Source organism: Silurus meridionalis, chromosome 20, assembly GCF_014805685.1.
Source record: "Silurus meridionalis isolate SWU-2019-XX chromosome 20, ASM1480568v1, whole genome shotgun sequence".
Lineage (NCBI taxonomy): Eukaryota > Metazoa > Chordata > Actinopteri > Siluriformes > Siluridae > Silurus > Silurus meridionalis.
The window spans coordinates 7,890,001-7,909,203 of NC_060903.1; the positions used below are offsets into that span (position 1 = coordinate 7,890,001).

General features: G+C 40.1%; 2 protein-coding genes across 4 annotated transcripts in view; both read right to left on the reverse strand.

Annotated features, from left to right (window-relative positions):
- The window catches only part of LOC124402816, a 20,552-nt gene extending 1,480 nt beyond the window's left edge, over positions 1-19,072 (reverse strand). Inside the window, exons 1-6 of the mRNA XM_046876085.1 lie at positions 19,018-19,072; positions 4,101-4,382; positions 3,693-3,962; positions 3,421-3,549; positions 838-869; positions 593-730 (exon numbers count right to left, since the gene is read on the reverse strand). Of these exons, the coding sequence (XP_046732041.1) occupies positions 593-730; positions 838-869; positions 3,421-3,549; positions 3,693-3,962; positions 4,101-4,382; positions 19,018-19,072 (906 nt within the window). The remainder of the gene's footprint in view (positions 1-592; positions 731-837; positions 870-3,420; positions 3,550-3,692; positions 3,963-4,100; positions 4,383-19,017) is intronic.
- On the reverse strand, positions 7,541-8,934 carry LOC124402820 (ras/Rap GTPase-activating protein SynGAP-like). 3 transcript variants are annotated; one of them, XM_046876092.1, is made up of 2 exons: positions 8,693-8,934; positions 7,541-8,140 (listed from the first exon to the last, which is right to left on the reverse strand). In XM_046876092.1, the coding sequence occupies exons 1-2, from the start codon at positions 8,828-8,830 to the stop codon at positions 7,688-7,690; spliced, it is 591 nt and encodes a 196-aa protein (XP_046732048.1). In that variant the 5' UTR covers positions 8,831-8,934; the 3' UTR covers positions 7,541-7,687. The 3 variants fall into 3 exon arrangements, with proteins under 3 accessions (XP_046732048.1, XP_046732047.1, XP_046732049.1); XM_046876091.1 differs by having other exon boundaries at positions 7,541-8,203; XM_046876093.1 differs by having other exon boundaries at positions 7,541-8,203; positions 8,409-8,934.
- Positions 19,073-19,203: the final 131 nt, after the last annotated feature.

Here is a 19,203-nt window from a genome sequence, read left to right on the forward strand (position 1 = left end):
ACAACTCGGGTTTTTCTATGGTGTACCTGACTGGCAGGTGTCTTAATTGTAGGTGCATTCTAAAAATAAATCAATATTGATTGATTCAAAATTGAACATTTAGGTTGTTGCTTGCAAATAAAATGGCCTGGGAAAAAATATTTTGGATGGCTTATATATATATATATATTTGCGAAAATATTTGCCAGTAAAGATGTTTAATTGAACCAGAACAATTAGATAGAAGCAAATTTAGAGGATAAAAATAATTGTTATTGAACTAAAAAAAAAAAAAATTTTACATAAGAAGGATTAATACATTACTATATATGATTACCAGAGGAACTGATTTGTTTAGTAAGTTAGTGAGTTGATTAGTTAATTAGTATAATTAGTTAATTAGTAGAATGTATTCTACAGAAGCATTTTAAAAAGTATAGCTCCATATATCTCTATCTACATTTATAACAGACCGCCTTACTAGAGTTCTAGGATGAGTTATTAAAATAAATATTTGACAAAATTCATTATTTACAAGTAACATATAATATATTTTATACAAAATCAATGTTATAATTTTGTAAACCTAAAATAATTATTTTCTGGCATTTACCTTGTTACCAGGAAGTTCAGTGCTTACAGTGCTCTCATCACTACTACAAGCATTGGCTGGCATCCCAACAGTACAGTAAACAGTACCAGGATTTTCATGCTTTTCTGACATCTCAATTGTCTCTGTTTTATTTCCCCCCTGCAGACATGGTTTAACCACACTGTTATATACACCATATGCTCTGGTCTTTAAATGCAAATAATATGTAAATTATGTGAAAAAGATTTCAATTATTAAAAGGTCACCTGAACCGCTTCATAGACTGTGTTGTCAGGTTCTAGGAAGTTTGGAAATAAAATGGTTTATATTTTATACAAAACATTGTCACAATTTTGAAAATCAGTTTATCACCCAACACCTGATGAGTCATACCAAAGTCACTAAATGATTCCTTATAAACTACACATATTAAAGATTATGTCTAAATTTAATCCACATTAGATTAAAACACTAATAATTTACACATTTGCATTGATATTATGTAAAAAAATAATGTGTGAATTATTTGTAAAGTACATATTAAGATAGAACAGGTCAACTTCTTGATACTACATATCTAAAAGACTCTACAGTTTATACAGTAGCTGCATATTATTTTTCCACAGTGTAAAGTGTAAAATCCATCAGATTACTTTGGGGATGTACAACCCCAATTCCAAAAAAAATTATATGCTGTGTTAAATGTAAAATGTTGTTCATAATAACAGAATGCAATTATTTGCAATTCTTATAAAACCATATGTGGCAGCGATGGCGGGGCCAAGCGCTGGTTTGTGAATCGAGGAGACAATAAATCTGGTTCTGCCAAACCTTGTTGAAACCCCAATGTTCTTCCTTTCCTGAACAGAACGCTTTCCTACACCATATTCTATTTACAATAGATCGTAGAAAACATATCAAATGTTTTAACTGAAAAAAAACCCTACCATTTTAGAAAAAAAATAAAGGTAATTTTTTAATTGATGGCAGCAACACATCTCAAAAAAGTTGGGACTGGATCATGTTTACCACAGTGTAGAGTTCCCTCTTTTAACAACAGTCTATAAATGTCTGAAACCTGAGGAAACCAGTTGCAGGGTTTTGGGAGAGGAATGTTGTCCCATTTATGCCTGATATATTATTCTAACTGCTCATATTTTTTAAGATGCAGCAAATATTTTTAATTGGTCAAAGTTGTAGACCTCAGTCAGTTCAGTCAGCCAGTTCAGCACCTGGGCTCTTCTACAAATCCATGCTTTTGTCATAGATGCAGTATGCAGTTAGCTTTGTCCTGCTGAAATATGTAAGGCCTTCTTTGAAAAAGAGGTCATCTTAATCCAAGCATATGCTACTCCAAAACCTGGATATTTCTTTCCAGCTCAGTCTCACAGCATTTTGTGATATAGTCACAAAATGTAATCTATTGATTCTTGTTCATAGACATGAATTTCCCTTTCAACTTTTTGTGTTTTTTTATGCCACTGGATACCACAGACATTGTATTGTTTTTCTTGTTTGTTATTGATTTTTTTTAACCCTAAGCACTATTACTCAACATTTGAGCAGAAGATTTTATCCTTGTTTTTATTGAATTTATTTGGTAATCTACTCACTATTATAAATCATCGTCAGTGGTTCCTTCCAGTCAAAAAACAGTAAATATATTCTCCCAGTTAATTAAGGAGACTGCATTAATCAGAGACACACACATTATTACAATATAACCCCAACCCTTACACTAACCCTATATTTTCTGCCTTATTCTCTGATAAAAATGCTGAAAAAAGATTACCTTTGGCATTTCTGTCAGCATTACCCATAATTCTCTGCCTCTTTTGCGATGGAGACGGAGCCAGACAGAGGCAGTCATGCTGAGTAACTCAAAAAAATAGGGAAATTTGGATCCAATAACACGAATCTCGATCATGTTCACATATGGCTTTTCTTTGCATGATAAAGCTTTAACACATTGAATGGCTTGGTGAACTGTGTTCACAGAGTGATTTTTGGAAGTATTCCTGAGCCCATACAGTGCTGTCGCTCACAGAATCATGGCTGTTTTTACAGTTCTTAAGTGTCATCTGAGTACCCGAAGATCATGGGCATCCAAAAATGCATATCGGCCTTGTCCCTTGTGCACAGAGATATCTTCCTTATTAGCACCACTTTCATTCCAGCCCTTGGTTGCCTCAGTGCCAACTTATTTTAGACATCAATTTCACAATGATCTTATTCTTTCTTAAGATGGTAAATTTACTCAGTTTAAACACTTGATATGTTTTTTAGTTCTATTGTGAATAAAATATGGGATTATGAGATTGGCAAATCATTGCATTCTGTTTTTTATGTACAATATTGCGATTGGGGATGTAAATATGCACAAAATTGTTATGGGAATAAAATGGATTTAAGCAAATTGACCCATTTCAGGACAAATTAAGTAAGCTAAATTTTAACTAATAAAACTAAAAGCTTTAGCATTTTCTATATGCAAATATACATATTTTTGAGGTTCAAATAATTTCATTACTCAAATGTATTTTCCTTTAATTTGATACTTACGAAAGAGAGATAAAGCAGTTATAAATTGAAAGATTATATTCATAGAAAAAGATACCATTAAAATTGTCATTAAATCATATTGTAAAAAAAAAAAACTAAAAAGAAAAGAAAATAATTTTATCTGTCAATACAGATTTTCATAAATACATTCTTACAAAAACAACACAATAGCAACAAAGACAATTTCCACTATTAATATGTAAGAATGTGTTACTCATTGTAATTATAATAATTCATATAAACTTATTCTTAAATAAAAATAGATAAAAATGTAAAAATGTAATTACCTGTTGTCCTATCATTTTTCTTGTAAAGAAAAATGACGATACCAATGACAAGACCAGTAACTGTGGCTACAGAGATTAACGGGATTACAGTATTATTTAATGGAGGCCCAGCGGATGGTTCTTTGTCTTCTATGGAAACAAATTATCATTAAGATCAAAATACAATGCATTGCATATGATGCTTTCAATAAAAATAATATTGAATAAGAATGTTGTATATGTGCAAATGTGAGTATGGTGTGTAAAATAATGTTATGTATGTGTGCTCATACCTTTAGAAAGGCAGAGTTGTATCACATGTTTAATCTCCACAGTGGCAGTTTCCCAGCTGGCTGGGTTGCTATGATTACAAACAATGGAGCCATTTCTGCTATACACTGAAAGCAGGAAGTTTCCAGATTCTTTCTCTGTTTTGTTATCACACTGATCATTGTAGCAGTTAGAGATAACTGAAAAATACTGAGCTTTACAGATGAAAGTTGCATTACAGGTGCCATTAATTTGCTGGTGAGAGACAATGAGGACAGGTTTCTCCACTGGATCTGAGATACACACATGCAGATACATTACTGTCCTACTCAATGGAAAATTTGCATATAAGCAAAACACATTTATTTTTTGGAAATAAAAACATTTACTGAATAAAATTATTGTATACGTTTGTTGGCTATAAAACTCACCCAACACACATAATTGGTACTTTGCCACATTTGTGGTTATATCATCATTTTCTGCATCTGCGGCATAGATTCCACTATCATTCTTCTGTAAGTTCTTCAATGTCAGACTGAAAGTTTTTGTATTGAACTCCGCTTTGTCTTTATAATTTTTGGACAAAGTTCCAATGTTCCGCACAATAGTTCTATTTATGTTAAATGTCCATTTAACAGAGACATCTTTAGGAGCTTCCTTTTGTATATCCAGTTGAACAGAGCTGTTAACCAGCTTAAAAACATCAGTGGCTGTAAGACAAGCAAAAATAAACTGTTTAGTTATCTCTAAAGACCTTTTCCACAATAATCAAAAAAAATAAAAAAACATGTTAATCCATCCAATATGTACAAGTAACCATGCAATGGCAAGTCCATGTACAAAAAAATAATCATTTGAAATAGGGGAATGTTTCAAGTTTCATTTGTCATATGTATAGATGTCAGTAACAGTTGAAATTCTTAAGTGAAGCTGAAGACAAACTACAGAAAATATGAAATAATAATCAATATTAAACAGTAAAGAGAAAAGGGAAAAAAAGGGAATATTAATAAGGACTATAATAATAATAAGGCATTAGAAAGTTATATTTATTAACGTGTGTGCAGAAGTGTATGTATTCTATAAATATTTACATATATAAAGTATTTTCATAAAATTAAAAAAAAAAATTTCAGCCATTTATTTCAGCTACAAAAGGCTGGGAGTTTATTTCCAATGGTGAGTTCCGCTGCTCTCTAGTCAAGTCAAGAAGTCAAGTCAAGAAGCTTTTATTGTCATATCAAACATATATAGCTGACACAGTACACAGTGAAATGAAACAACGTTCCTCCAGAAACCTGATGCTACATACAACAATAATCACAGAAACAGAAAACACAGGGCTAAGGACTAGTAAGTGTCCTCGCCACATAAAGTGCATGTGTGCAACCCGGTGCAAACAGTGCAAAGACAACACAAGACAGTTCAAGACAACACAAGACAGTGCAAACACAACACAGGACAGTGCAGGACAAAACACAAAACACAAAATAGCTCCGCCAGTAAACCTGTTGTGACAAGACAAAGTGAACAAAATTGAACAGTATAAAATGTAAACAAAAACGTTGTGCAAACGAGCAATATAGCAGCAGTTCAGAAAAGATGTGCAAAGAAAGCATTTACCGTATTTTTCGGACTATAAGCATCTACTTTTTTCCCACGTTTGGAACCCCGCGGCTTAAACAACGAAGTGGCTAATTTATGGATTTTTCCTGGGTTTTTCCCGGTTTCACACACTTCAAGCCAAAAAAATGAGCGACATAACATAACGGAAACAAAAAAAACGCACCTCACCTGTGTTCTGAGCTGCACGGCTCACCGCACGACTTTCACCGGTGTTGATTTTTAAACGCACGACAATGCCAAAAGATAAACTCCAGACAGAAATACAGTAGTTGTGAAAGGAAGGAGGAAGACAGTGAACAATTACTTACTTGGTCGGCTACTGTTTAGATACAAGCCGTTGTAGCGCGTTGAGTCTGGGTGAAGGGAGAGCTCGCTAACTCCAGTTGCAAATGAAATCATATAAGCACAGACAGGTTTCCAAAACTTGTGCTTTTTGAGCATCAGAAAATAATGAGCACATAATCCTCAGTCGCACACGCACACACACGCAGTAATACCGGAAGAATGCAGTGACATGCTGTTCCCAAAATGCCGCTCTGCTCTTAATGAAGCCACAACATATTTCACCCGTTACACCGTGTAACAGACACTCTCTTTCGGTAAAGCCTGTGTAAAGTTCATTAGTTTCAGTGTAGACATATATATACACAGGTGCGGCTTATTTATGTTAAAAATAAAAATATTTGTAAAATTGCGGCTTATATAACGGTGCGCTTTATAGTCTGGAAATTACGGTAAAAAGTTTATGGTAATGAGGTGATGTAATGTGGGTGGTACTTAAGTCATGGGTGTGTGAAGTGAGTATGAGTGTGTGTTGAGTCTGGTTTGTACAGATCAGTCACACAGTTGTGTGTGTGTGTGTGAGAGTTCAGTTCAGTTCTTTGTTGAGAATCCTGATGGCTTGAGGAAAGAAACTGTTACACAGTTTGAATGTGGCGGCCCGAATGCTTCGGAACCGCTTTTCTGATAGTAGGAGAGTGAAAAGTGTGTGTGACGGGTGTGGGTGGTCATCCACAATGCTGTTGGCTTTGCGGATGCAGCGTGTGGTGTTAATGTGCATGATAGAGGGGAGAGAGACTCCGATGATCTTCTCAGCTGTCCCCACTATCCTCTGTAGGGTCTTGCGATCCGAGACGGTGCAGTTCCCAAACCAGGCAGTGATGCAGCTGCTCAAGATGCCCTCAATGGTCCCTCTGTAGAACATGGTCAGGATATGGGGAGGGAGATGAGCTTTCCTTAGCCTTCTCAAGAAGTAGAGATGCTGCTGGGCTTTTTTGGTGAGGGAGCTGGTGTTAATTGACCAGGTGAGATTATCCGCCAAGTGAACACCAAGGAATTTGGTGCTCTTGAGTCAGCAGAGAGAACAGCAGTGGACTGAGCACACAGCCCTGAGGTGCCCCAGTGCTCAGTGTGGTGGTGCTGAAAATGTTGTTTCCGATCCAGACTGACTGAGGTCTCCCAGTCAGGAAGTCCAGTCCAGTTACAGAGAGAGGTGTTCAGGCCCAGTAGGTTCAGCTTCTCAATCAGGTGCTGAGGGATGATTGTGTTGAATGCTGGGCTGAAGTCTATGAACAGCATCCGTACATAAGAGTCCTTGTTGTCCAGGTGGGTGAGGGCCAGATGGAGGGTTGTGGAGATGGCATTGTCCATGGACCGGTTTGGGCGATATGCAAACTGCATGGGGTCTAGTGCGGGTGAAAGCTGGGTCTTGATGTGCTTCATGACTAGCCTCTTGAAGCACTTCATCACGATGGGTGTGAGCGTGACAGGACGATAGTCATTTAGGCAGGAGACAGTAGACTTCTTCGTCACCGGAACGATGGTCGTCATCTTGAGGCACGTGGGAACAATGGCGCTGCTCAGGGAGATGTTGAAGATGTCGGTGAAGACATCTGCTAGCTGTTGTGCACATTCCCTGAGCACTCTGCCAGGAATGTTGTCTGGTCCAGCAGACTTCCGTGGGTTAACTCTGCATAGTTTTTCTCACTTCAGCTGTGGTTAGACAGAGCACCTGGTCACTGGGAGGAGGGATGGTCTTCCTTGCCACCATGTTGTTCTGCACCTCGAACCAGGTGTAGAAGTCATTCAGCGCATCTGGGAGTGAGGCGTCACGGTCACAAGCAGGTGATGTCGTCTTGTAGTTCGTGATCACCTGGATGCCCTGCCACATGCGCCGGGTGTCTCCGCTGTCTTGGAAGTGGCCGTGGATTCTCTTGGCGTGTGCGCGCTTCGCCTCTCTGATGGCACGGGACAGTTTGGCCCTTGCTGTCTTTAGGGCCAGCTTGTCCCATGCTCTGAAGGCAGAGTCTCTTGTTTTTAGCAGCGCACGCACCTTAGCGGTCATCCACGGCTTCTGGTTGGAGCGTGTAGTGATGGTCTCTAAGATGGTCTATTCATCACTGTAGTTGTGGGAGTGGACAATGCTGGGCTGGCCGAGGTGCGGTCCGGGTCTAAGCGTTGATAGGTCTTCGCTACGGGAGAAGGCGCCACGGGCAAACTCCGGCAAGTAGGCAGGGTGGGAGGAGTCTGGTTCCGGGGCCAGCCGGAGGGGTGGAGGCACCGGAGCACGACTATGCTGGCGCTGGATTTGAGGTCCGTCAGCGGCCATGTGGAACAGTGGGTTCTGGAAAGAGAGTGGGTAGCGGAGTGTGGCAGCCAGCTGCTGCTGCTGCTGGGACAGCGAATCAGTGGTGGTCCCCATCTGGCTCAACTGGCTTAGTCGCAGGCCGCCGGACACGCTGGAACCACCCGAGCCGGCTGACATCCGCCCTCCGCCTGCACGCAGCTGACCTCCGAGGCCTCCTCCAGCACCACCAAGGCCACCGAACCCAGCAAGTGAGGCCTGGGGAGAGTTGAGCATGTCCCCCACAGACTGCAGGTTAGAGACGCTGTTCATTCTTGAGTCCTGGAGGTCCATCATAGAAATACTTTCATTAACAGTCAGAACCTATGGGTGGGGGAAGTTACGTGCTCCTTTAAATGTGTGCTACAAAATCTGAACTGAATTTATCTACACTTTGGCGCAACTAGTTCTGATTCGGATAAATCCAAAAATCCAAGACACACCACATGTAGAGACAGTCACGTTTGTATGTATTAACAGCACCCACATCATCGTGTTGCCCTCTTTCGCCATGCTTGGGTGGCATTTTGAACCATGCAGTAAGCAGGCCTGTAGCGCTTCATCTTCCCACCGGATCAAAAGGAACCCAAAGTCCCTCAGCAAAGATGGAGAGGGGGGAAAGGTGTGCTGACGAGCAAGCTGCCATTCAAATGAGATTTTGAACCAAACAGCTTTTCACCACAGTAAAGCATTACTCATTAACATGGGCCATTATCGTATGCTTTGCTTCTCCAGCCATTCAGTTCAGCTATATTTACCTTGCAAGCTTACCTTTGCGTCTGGGTCGGTGATATCTGAGCTGCTTGTACAGTACGCAGGACTGGACCGGGCCAGCGGGGGACGGGTGACATAGAACACATCTTTAGAAGAGGCCCGATGTGGATGATCCCAATCAACATAGCCACCCATTCCCGTTCGTAGTGGAGGAACACCACTGGAAATGGCAGAGGTTGGGAAAGGCAAGCGAGTGATATCTATGGAACTGTAGAGAGGTCAAGACTAAATTATTTTAAGAGCTGTTTATAAGGTTGGCAGTCAACAAGTGTAGCTGAAAGCCAAATTGTTAAATTCATTTCTGTCATCATGTTGTAAGTGAGGGTGCTGTTTAGGATGAATCTTCTGTCAGAAGGGGACATTTAATAATAAGCTATAGCAGGAATAACTAAAATGGTCCACCACCACCATGCTTATTTAGGCTTTATTTTGGGTCTCAGGATTTAGTTTAAATCAGTGCCTCAGGTACATTCTTCACAGACGTCATCTGCATAGTTGTATAAACAACATCCAGCGTGTTTTCTCCTCTGGTTGCAAAGTGCACATTCTGAAGAAATTTAGGATGCACAGTCCTGAGATGTGCATGGTTGAAATCTCCGGTGACAATAAACAATCCGTCAGGGTGTGTGTTTTGTAGTTTGCTAATGGTCCCGTAGAGTACGTCGAGCGCTTCCTTAGCATTAGCACTAGGTGGTATGTACACTCCGAGCACAATAGCGGTGGTGAATTTCCGGGGTAAATAAAAAGGTCTCCATCTTACAACCATAAACTTCAACAGCGATGAGCAGTAGGTGGAAACAAGCACAGAGTTCTTACACCATTCTGTGTTGATGTAAACACACAGACGGGCACCGTGCTTCCACTTCCTCGTGCAGCGCTTTCGATTCCCCCTCCTCCGTCCATCCGCCGCAGGCGTCGCCAAGGTCTGGAGGCCTGGTTCTTGAAGCACCCCGAGGTTGGGTAGCTTCTACCGCAGATCATCATTTATTGTGTTATTGGGGGTTTTTCTGGGTTCTTTGAGTTTTTTGAGTGGTACACAGGGACACCGGTTGCTCCGATGTCCATGTGTTGCGTAAGGCGGGCTACAAAGTGAAAGTAGCACAATTTTGGGTCCGGAGCGGCCGCTGCGAGCTACTGCTGCGCCGCCATATTGGATCGATCTAGTTCGAACTAATTTTCCCCATAGGAATGAATGTAAAAGCGATTTAATTCGTTCCGAAACCTCATTCGATCGCTTATTTCTGCACTTAAAAAGTATTTTTAGCCTATTTTAACAAACAAATACACCGCAAATTACTGTAATGTAAACATACAGTAATTTAACACTGACCCATGTGGTAGTGGTTGATTGCAAGTGTGAGATGCGGATCATGCTCGTAACCTTCTTGGTTTCCATGGTAATTCTATTTACTTTAGTTTTCACAGCACCATCACTGATTTTCTTGGAAAACATTTTTCAAGATTTTTTTGTGAAATAAATATATAACGCTAAAAATGATTTTGCTGCACTGAACAACGAGAGCAACTGAGTGATACGTCATAAACTACGCGACTGATGCGACCCTCAGATGAAAACAGGGAACCGGCCTCGTGGGTTTGCTTGTGCCCTTGAAATTTGCTCGAGAAATAAGGAAAGATTTTGCGATTAGTTTTACTATTTTACTCTTAGTTGCCCATACAAGAGGGTTTTACTGTACTGTTAATATAAATTTCCTGAATTGAATTTATTTATTTCTTCATACATAAATACATGAAATTAGAAAATGAAACTTCTACAAACACCAAATCCCTCCGCACCCAACCCAGCCCAAATTTTAGGACTCACAGCTGAAATGCCCTACCTAAATTTAAATGTTAACATTTCCTGACAAAAATGTACTACATACACAATTTAGATATCTTTGGAAAGAAGACACTTTGAGCTTTACTGTCAATCATCAAAGCTGATATTGCTTAAAAAGATAATAAGTTATAGATGAAGTGCCATGGATATACATTTCCTGCATTGAACATTCTCCTCCTACCGGTCGGATCATCATCAATGTCCATCTGTCGAAGGGCCAAAAAAGGACGGTGGTCGGTGATAATGATAAATAATGAAAGTCCGATATAGTGTTTGAATTCTCTTACTGCCCACACAATTGCCCATAACTCGCAAACAAAAGTAGACTAGTGCCTCTGTGTAGGGTTTAATGCCTGGCTGGCATATGTTACCACATGTTCAAGCCCATTTTTCTTGTGCCAGCACTGCACCGACAGCATATTTTGCAGCATCAGTGTAGACTCTGCAAGGCATATTAAAATCAGGCAGTGTCACAACTGGGGCAGAGGTTAACACATCTTTCAGATAATTAAATGATAGTTCACACTCTTTCGTTCAGTCAAAAGTTGCATTTTTGCCCACAAGTTTAAGGTTAAGCGGAGCTGCATGTTCGAAAAATCTTTTACGAATTGTTTGTAGTAGGAGCAAAGTCGAACAAAAGCTCTGACTTCAAAAGGAGACTTGGGTGTAGGCCAGTTTCTCACCTTTTCCGTATTACGTGGGTCTGGCTGAAGTCCATTCTGGGACACAACATGGCCCAGGATGACCACATGGTCTCCAGCCAAGTGGCATTTTTTTTGGATATAATTTCAAACCTGCTGACCCAATTCCTGTAAACACTTCCTTTAAATTAGACAGATGTTCTTTAAATGTTTTGCTGTAAATTAAAACATACACCATGCAGATGTGCCATGGAAGACCTCTCAGAACAAGCTCCATCAAGCGTTGGAATGTCGCTGGAGAGTTAGAGAGACCCATCGGCATAGCCCGCCTTTGGAAGAGTCCACGGCCAGTTGTAAAGGCAGTTTTCTCTCTGTCCTCTTCAGCAACTTTAACTTGGCAAAAGCCATAGGGAAAGAAAAGTCTAATGTGCTGAACCCACCAATGCGTCCAGCATGTCATCCACACGGGGCAGAGGATAAGAGTCTTTAACTGTAACACTGTTCAAGTGTCTGTAATCCACACAAAACCTCCATGCACCACATTTATTTTTCTCAAGCACCACAGGTGAGGCCCAGGAACTACAGCTCTCCTCAATAACACCATCTGCCAGCAGAGCAGTGACTGGTCTATCAATTTCAGCTCTTTTCTCAGGTGAGGCACGGTATGCACGTTGTTTAATGGGAGCTTGGTCTCCTGTTCTAATGCGATGTTTCACAAGATTACACTTCCTAACACTTCCTTCGGATGCGCTGAAGATCATATTGTGTCCTAACAACAATGCAGAAAGTGCAGCTCTTTGCGAGGCAGTGACAGGTGAGTCATCCAAGGACACTGAAGGTGGCACCTGTGACGTGGCTGCTGCAACTGAGTTCAATGAGCATTGATGAAGAGGCATAAGCTCAGATTCATTTACTCTGTAAAACTCACCCAGGTGCAGTCCAGTTGCAATGAAATGTCCTGTCCTGTTTCATGGTCATAGTTTTGCCTATAGAAACATTACAACACAGTGGAATAAAGTCATTGTTGGTAAAGAGTTGCACAGAAATGTCCCAAGCCTTAACATTGCACAGCTGGTGTCCAGTACAGCATTGTTCCTCAAGAGAAAATACTAGCCCAACAAAACGGACTGAGTGGTTTCCCCTAGCACATGAAATAAATGCTGCCATGATTTAGTCCCAAGTTGAAAGTTAACTGTAATGTTGCCCAGTGTGTCAAGGATCTGACCATTTACAGCATGGGCTGCTACATAGTCCTTTTTCAATAGCCGGTTGCGAAGTGCTGGAAGAGACATGCGAAAGCCTGCAATCATAAGCGATACACTCAAACCAGAGTCCACTGACATTGAAACTGCCATGCCTTCAATCACCCCTCACACATATGAAATCATTGGCACTGCATCAGTGGTAATAATGCAAATGTCTTTAGATCTGGAAAGGTTACCATTCATAGAGTTAGTCTGTATGCCCGTGGGCAGATCAGCTGGTGTTTGGGCCCCAACATCAGCGACAATTAGTTTCCCGGCTGGCTCTGCCAGTCTTCTATACTGGGAGATATGAAACGCACGCCACACGTCTTAGAATCATGTATGTGCCCACCAAAACTCTGAGGACTTGGACTAGGACTGCGCCTCACTGGGTATCAAAACAAAGACTTGTCCCTTCATACATGATATTGTGCATCTAGTTCCTTGCTGTGCCGAAGCCTCGTTTATCAGTTTAACGACTCCTTTACTCTTTGCGAGTCATAAGACCCTTGTGACTGACACCCATGGCCGCCACAGTTGCACCTACATGTAGACTTGACTGCGAGTAAGCTCCACTGCACTCTTCCATGCTGCCAAAGGCCAGTCTACTTCGCAACTTTCGATTTTCCTCCCCACATATTTCAACTCCATCCTCATCTGCCTCATGTCCTTAGATCCTCAGAACCTCTCTACTGCTCTATACTGCCCACCATTATTAGCAAGAGGTTGAACAGCAGCAATTGAACCAGAATTTACAAACGGAAGACCCATTAATAGGAAAACAATCATTTTTCAAAGCGTCACTGGCATTCTCACACCGGTCTGCTATTATTAATGCCTCCTCCAAATCAGATGCTCCCTGTTCATGGCACTTTGCTCTCAGCACCGGGTCAATTCCAGCAAGAAAATGACGAAATTTGTCCTCACTCTGTGCAGCATCTCCATAATCAGAAAAAAAGCCTCATCCACCAGTCTACTAACCTCCGCAGCATAAATCTCTAAGCTTTCCCGCGCAGCGCATGCCGATAAACTAGCTTTAAACCGATCCATGAACTGTTTCTGTCCAAACAACTATTTTAGTCTGTCCTTCACAGCTTTGTAATCAGCCTGGATGGTAGTGGGAAGAGTGTTACAGAGTAGTAAGGCTGCATGGCTTAAGCACGTCGGTAAAATCCTCGCTAGTTCGTAATCATAAGAGGATGCTCCGTCTCAATCCGTATGCGCTTTTACAGCAACCTCAAACTGGCGTGCCCAGCACGTTGAACTCTGCTTATCATCGCCTGAGAACAGCGGGGGCAACTCGATCCTGACGTGCCCATAATTCCCCACGTGGTGTCGTCTCACGTAGTAATCATCCTCTTTAGACATCATCTTGACCACGAGGTGCAAACGCACGCAATCTAACTAGCTCCCAACTTTGTAACTGAGCTAAGTTTATTAAACAGCCGAAGAAACACTCACGCTTATTGCGTTAGGAAGGGTTGCGTTAGGAAGGGCATCCAGCGTAAAAACGTGCCAAATCAAACATGCGAATGATCCACTGTGGTGACCCCTGATGGGAGAAGCCGAAAGAAAGATTTTCTTATAAAAACAGGCGGGCAATAAAACCTATAACATCGTATAAAACTGTAAAGGAAGATATAAACAACCAAAGAAACACTCACGCTATACGAAAGTCAAGAAGCAAAACAAACCGCTGCCACCAATGTAACCGAGCGTTTTGAATAAAACATACATATTTTGAAAAGTGGGATGTTCGCCTAAAACAGGGGTTCCCTTTTAGGAACTCGAGCTGCGTCGAACACTTTGGGAACGCGTTTCGACACAGCGTCTTGTTCCCTCAGGGAACTAGGGTTACATACGTAACCTGGAGACGTTCCCTTTCAGGAACTCGAGCTGCGTCGAAACACGTTCCCAAAGCGTTTTGACGCAGCGTCTCGTTCCCTCAGGGAACTAGGGTTACATACGTAACCTGGAGACGTTTTTAGACAGTTTTCACCGGCGGCATTGCATGTGGTCCGTGACATCCTACATAATTTCACTCTTAAAATCACTTTTTTTCCATAATTTATTTTTCCAAACATTTCCAGAATATTAGCACATTAGTGGGAAAACTGAATTTAATGAAAATATCTAAAATATTCAAACTGACACAGGATAAACTGACACAGTGTTTGGCAGTATGTTTTAGTGAATAATACAATTATTTTTTTTAAACCATGGCACTTTGCATCTACGAACTTAAATTAGCACTATTGGGTTTTCTCCATTTATGTCATTCAATACAGTGTGCTAATAATACGTTCTGGATAAGTTGCCAGACAGAATTTCCAGAGCTTACAGTAAAAGCATTGAGGTGTCTTTTACCCTTTTCAACTACATACCTTTGTGAGAGCGGTTTTTCCAAGAAAAGAACAAGTACAGGGCAAGGCTAGAACCAGAGAATGATATGAGGCTGTCACTATGTACCACTATATCACCACGAATAGACAGACTGTGTGGAAGTCACCACGCCCAGAAATCCCACTAACAGGTAAGGAGTAATAAAACCTATACCGTCATATAAAACTGTAAAGGGAGATATATTGTAACTTACAGATGTAAAATAGGCTCAGATTTTCCATTTACATGCATATATCCATGTCTCTGTTGTTATTCCGCCCCCCAAAATATTTTTCACATCGCTGCTTTTTGCATTTCCATTTTATATTTATTTATTTATTTATTTATTTATTTATTTATTTATTTATTTATTTATTTTAAAAGCCCAGTTAGCACGAGCTGAAAACAGCTGTTTGTGGAGCTGCAACCACTTCCTGGTTTGTGTGCACGAAACTATGACTAACCACGTGGGGAATAAAATCCTCCCATATATCGTTAGAATCCTGCAATCATCGGCTACATTTTCCATCAATCATTTTGTTTTCTTAATGCTAATGGCTGGAAATAAAAGGTTTGAAATACAACACAGAATACAAACATCACGGCACCTCCTCTATAGTGTAAACTTAAACCCGAGATTCCGCCTCTTTGAATAAAGTTTTTTTTAGTGCGCGGTCTCATTTGTTATGTAACACTATATTCTAAATAAACCAGGCTTAGCAGCAGTGGATGTGTTTGTAACTCGTTATTACAATAATAATGTAAGTAGTGCATTTTTTTATGCATGTTGTTGTTGTGTACTGCTTACACACATTCAGCAAATACATTCGTTATACGCTTTCCATTGAAAACCAGTGATTTAAAAGACCTTTAGAATTATATATAGTTAGTCATGGTTACTCTGCTCCCTTTGTATTTAATCTATTGCTAAACATTAACACCTGAGAACAATGGTATATTGCTGAAGGGTAAAATACAACAATGGACATCCAGAGCAACAAGAATCCTGTATTAGGCACACATGGAACAACATTCCTCTTCCAAAACTCCAGCAACTGGTCTTCTCAGTTCCCTGATGTATACAGACAGAAGACGTGATACTACACCGTGTTAAACATTTCCCTGTACCAGGTAAATGTGCTGTTGCAACCATCAATTTCAAGATAAAATGTTTTTCTTTAAAATGGTTTATATTCTAAGTTTAAACATTTTATGTTTTTTGTTTGGCTTATTTTAAATTGTAGAACATGTAGAATATGTATTTGCGAATCATATGTATTTGCGAATCATTGCATTCTGTTTTTATTAACATTTTGCACAGTTTCCTAACATTTTTGGAATTTTAAAGTACTTCATGCTTCTGTATGCTGAAAAACTTTACAAAGATGCCACTACTAAGAATCTACGGAGTACTTTGAGGAGGAAGATAAACACCTAAACAATACAGATAAGCTGAAGGCTGAAGTAACCTGGAGCTCAATAATCTTGAGTATTACGCAGTAATACATGCTAAAAAAGTATTTAGTGCAAAACTAAACATACTTTTTAGAACATTTCAAAACTGTAAATGTTTTGCAATACTCCTTTTTTTTTCATAAGCTATAAGTTGTAATCAAAAGTTCATCAAAATGAAAACAAAAAACGTCTTAAAATATTTTACCTTTTGTGTAATGAATCTGGAACATTTGAAAGTTTAACTTTTTTAATTCAATAAAAAAATATACAAATGATATTCAAATGATTTTTTTAGATATATTATATAAACCAAGATGGCGGCGCGAGTACATCACGAGGCTCAGGGTCTCTCCAGAATCTGCAATTTTGCGGTATTTCTGTTGCTTATCTCGGGTCTGTTCATGCAGAACAGCTGTGCCTATACATCGTACACCCGACATGAGCTTTTGGATATTGGTTTACGACTTCCTGACAGTTTTATTGACAACCTCCAACTCCTTCCTGAGATCAGCAGAACACCCGAGGCCGTTTACTTTACCCGGCCTGGCGGATGTTTTTGCAGGCGGCGTCTAGATCGTAAAAAAAGTCGGGGGAAGCGTGGTGGAGTGAAAGCTAAGCTAAAGCTAACTCCACACTGGCTCTCTATACCCGGCATCTTCCTCGCCAGTGTTTGGTCACTGGTGAACAAAATTGAGGAGATTCGACTCAGCATCAGTAATTGCGCTAATGGACTGTCTACACAAAACTATGCTCATTTGCACACTTGCTCTTTTTTGCATTGCTACTCACCACTGCATAACTTACCATTGTAAGTTTGGCAGTACCACCCGTTTTCTGTTTATAGTAAACTTTCTATCGGTTTCTCCCATTAGGGGTCGCCACAGCAGATCATCCGTATTTATGAGCCGCATGTTTGATTTGGCACGTTTTTACGCTGGTGTCACGGTGTGAGCGAAACAAAAGGCAGAAGCCGGAGTACAGCTCGCTCGGGTTTTAATGGCATGCGTGAGAGAGATACACACGCACACACACACACACACACACGCGCACATACACACACGGCAGTCCTTAGGTTGAGAGAGATAGTCCAAGTAGCGCATTGGGAGAAGCGTAGCTGACCCGAGATGCACAGGGAGGGAAGCGAGCCGGTACGGGATTCTGGAGTCCGGATGAAACGGATGAGAGAAGTCCTGTATGAAAACCGGAACGCCAAAACATGCAGTACGGGAAGTCCAACATAAACAATAACGAACAGGGAGTGAATGTGAGTGAGGGGTTTATGTAGGAGCGGGGTGGAGTGCTGATGAGCTTCAGGTGTGCCTCGTTAAACCTGGAGCTTCAGAGAGAGTGGAGGCATGAGTGATGATGAGCTCCAGGTGTGCGTGGTTAAACCTGGAGCTCTATGGAGAGTGGAGGCATAGAGAGCCACCAAAGGGGTCGTGGCAGGTGATTCCCTGACAGCTGGATGTCCTTCCTAACGCAACCCTCCCCATTTATTCGGCACTAAGAGTGCACTGGCTTGTGCAACCCTAATGGCTGGGGTTGGTTTCCTGACCGGGAATCGAACCTAGGCCACAGCGGTGAGCGCGCTGCATCCTAACCACTAGGCCACCAGGGAACCTGTTTTCTTTTTATAGTAATAGCAATATATTATGTTCATAGTACATATACTTCTGTAAATTTCTGTTTATAGTAATAGCCATATATTTTGTTTATAGCACATATTCTTCTGTAAACCTCAGTTTATAGTAATAGCCATATGTATATTATGTTCATAGTACATACACATCTGTAAATTACTTTTTATAGTTTTATAATACCATTTAATTTATGTAAATCATGTAAACACTATATCCTGCACTTGCTGCTATTCACTCTGGTTAGACCCAAACTGCATTTCTTTGCCTTGTACTTGTACATGTGTAATGACAATAAAGTTGAAAAGAATCTAATCTAATCTAAACATATTAGTATTTACAGAGCAACTAAAAGTCCAAATTAAAATACATTTTATATTTTACTATTTTCTTACCTCTTCGGTACTATATGGATCACAAACAATAATAAAAGAGTAAAATTACAGTAATCAATGTCAGTAGCCTTACTGCACTGAAAAGAAAGAAAAAAACACTCTGACACTCCCACACACACTGACAAGTAAATTGTGAAAGGGAAGTTGTGGAAAAAAGCTTTTTTTGGTAACCTCAGTGGAAAAAAAAGGTTTGAGTTCGAGTAGGTTTGAGTAAACCAAATGTAAAAAAAGAAAAAGAACACTAAACGATCTTATTTAATGCTACTTAAAACAGATCGTTATACAGAAAATGTATACAGTACAGAAAATGTAAAATTGACTTAAATCTGGCCTCTTTAAATAAATGTCTCTTTCAAATTGTACATCAAAAACCCTCAATGCTAATATGAAATGACAACTGACTCTCAGAAACCAGATTATATATATAAAACATTTCAATATACATTTTTCATGGACTGTCATGTTCATGTCTTGTATGATGTGTATATTGGTTCTACTGTAATTTGTCCATTAAGAGTTCACATTTAGTTATTATTTCACAGTTCAGTTGACTATCATCATTGACAGGAAATGGTCTGAAGAATTTCGGCAACTTCAACATTAGCTATTTAAAAGAATGTATAATAGATCATTAATTTTGAACACACTCTGCTATATCAAGCTATAATTTATATCAAACACATTAACCTCATCAGTTAGAAAAATTTATAGAAAAATAACTTTACCGGCAACTGAGGATAACAGATAGAGAAAGAAGATGAACTCCATCGCCTGCGCCATTTTCTGACTTCCCCTTTTCACTTCCTCTACTGGAACATATGTTAGAGAAACCCAACCCCAATATGCAAGACATGTAAATTGACTAAGGCTACTTCCACATTAATCTGGATAGATTTTTTAAAAGACTCTCT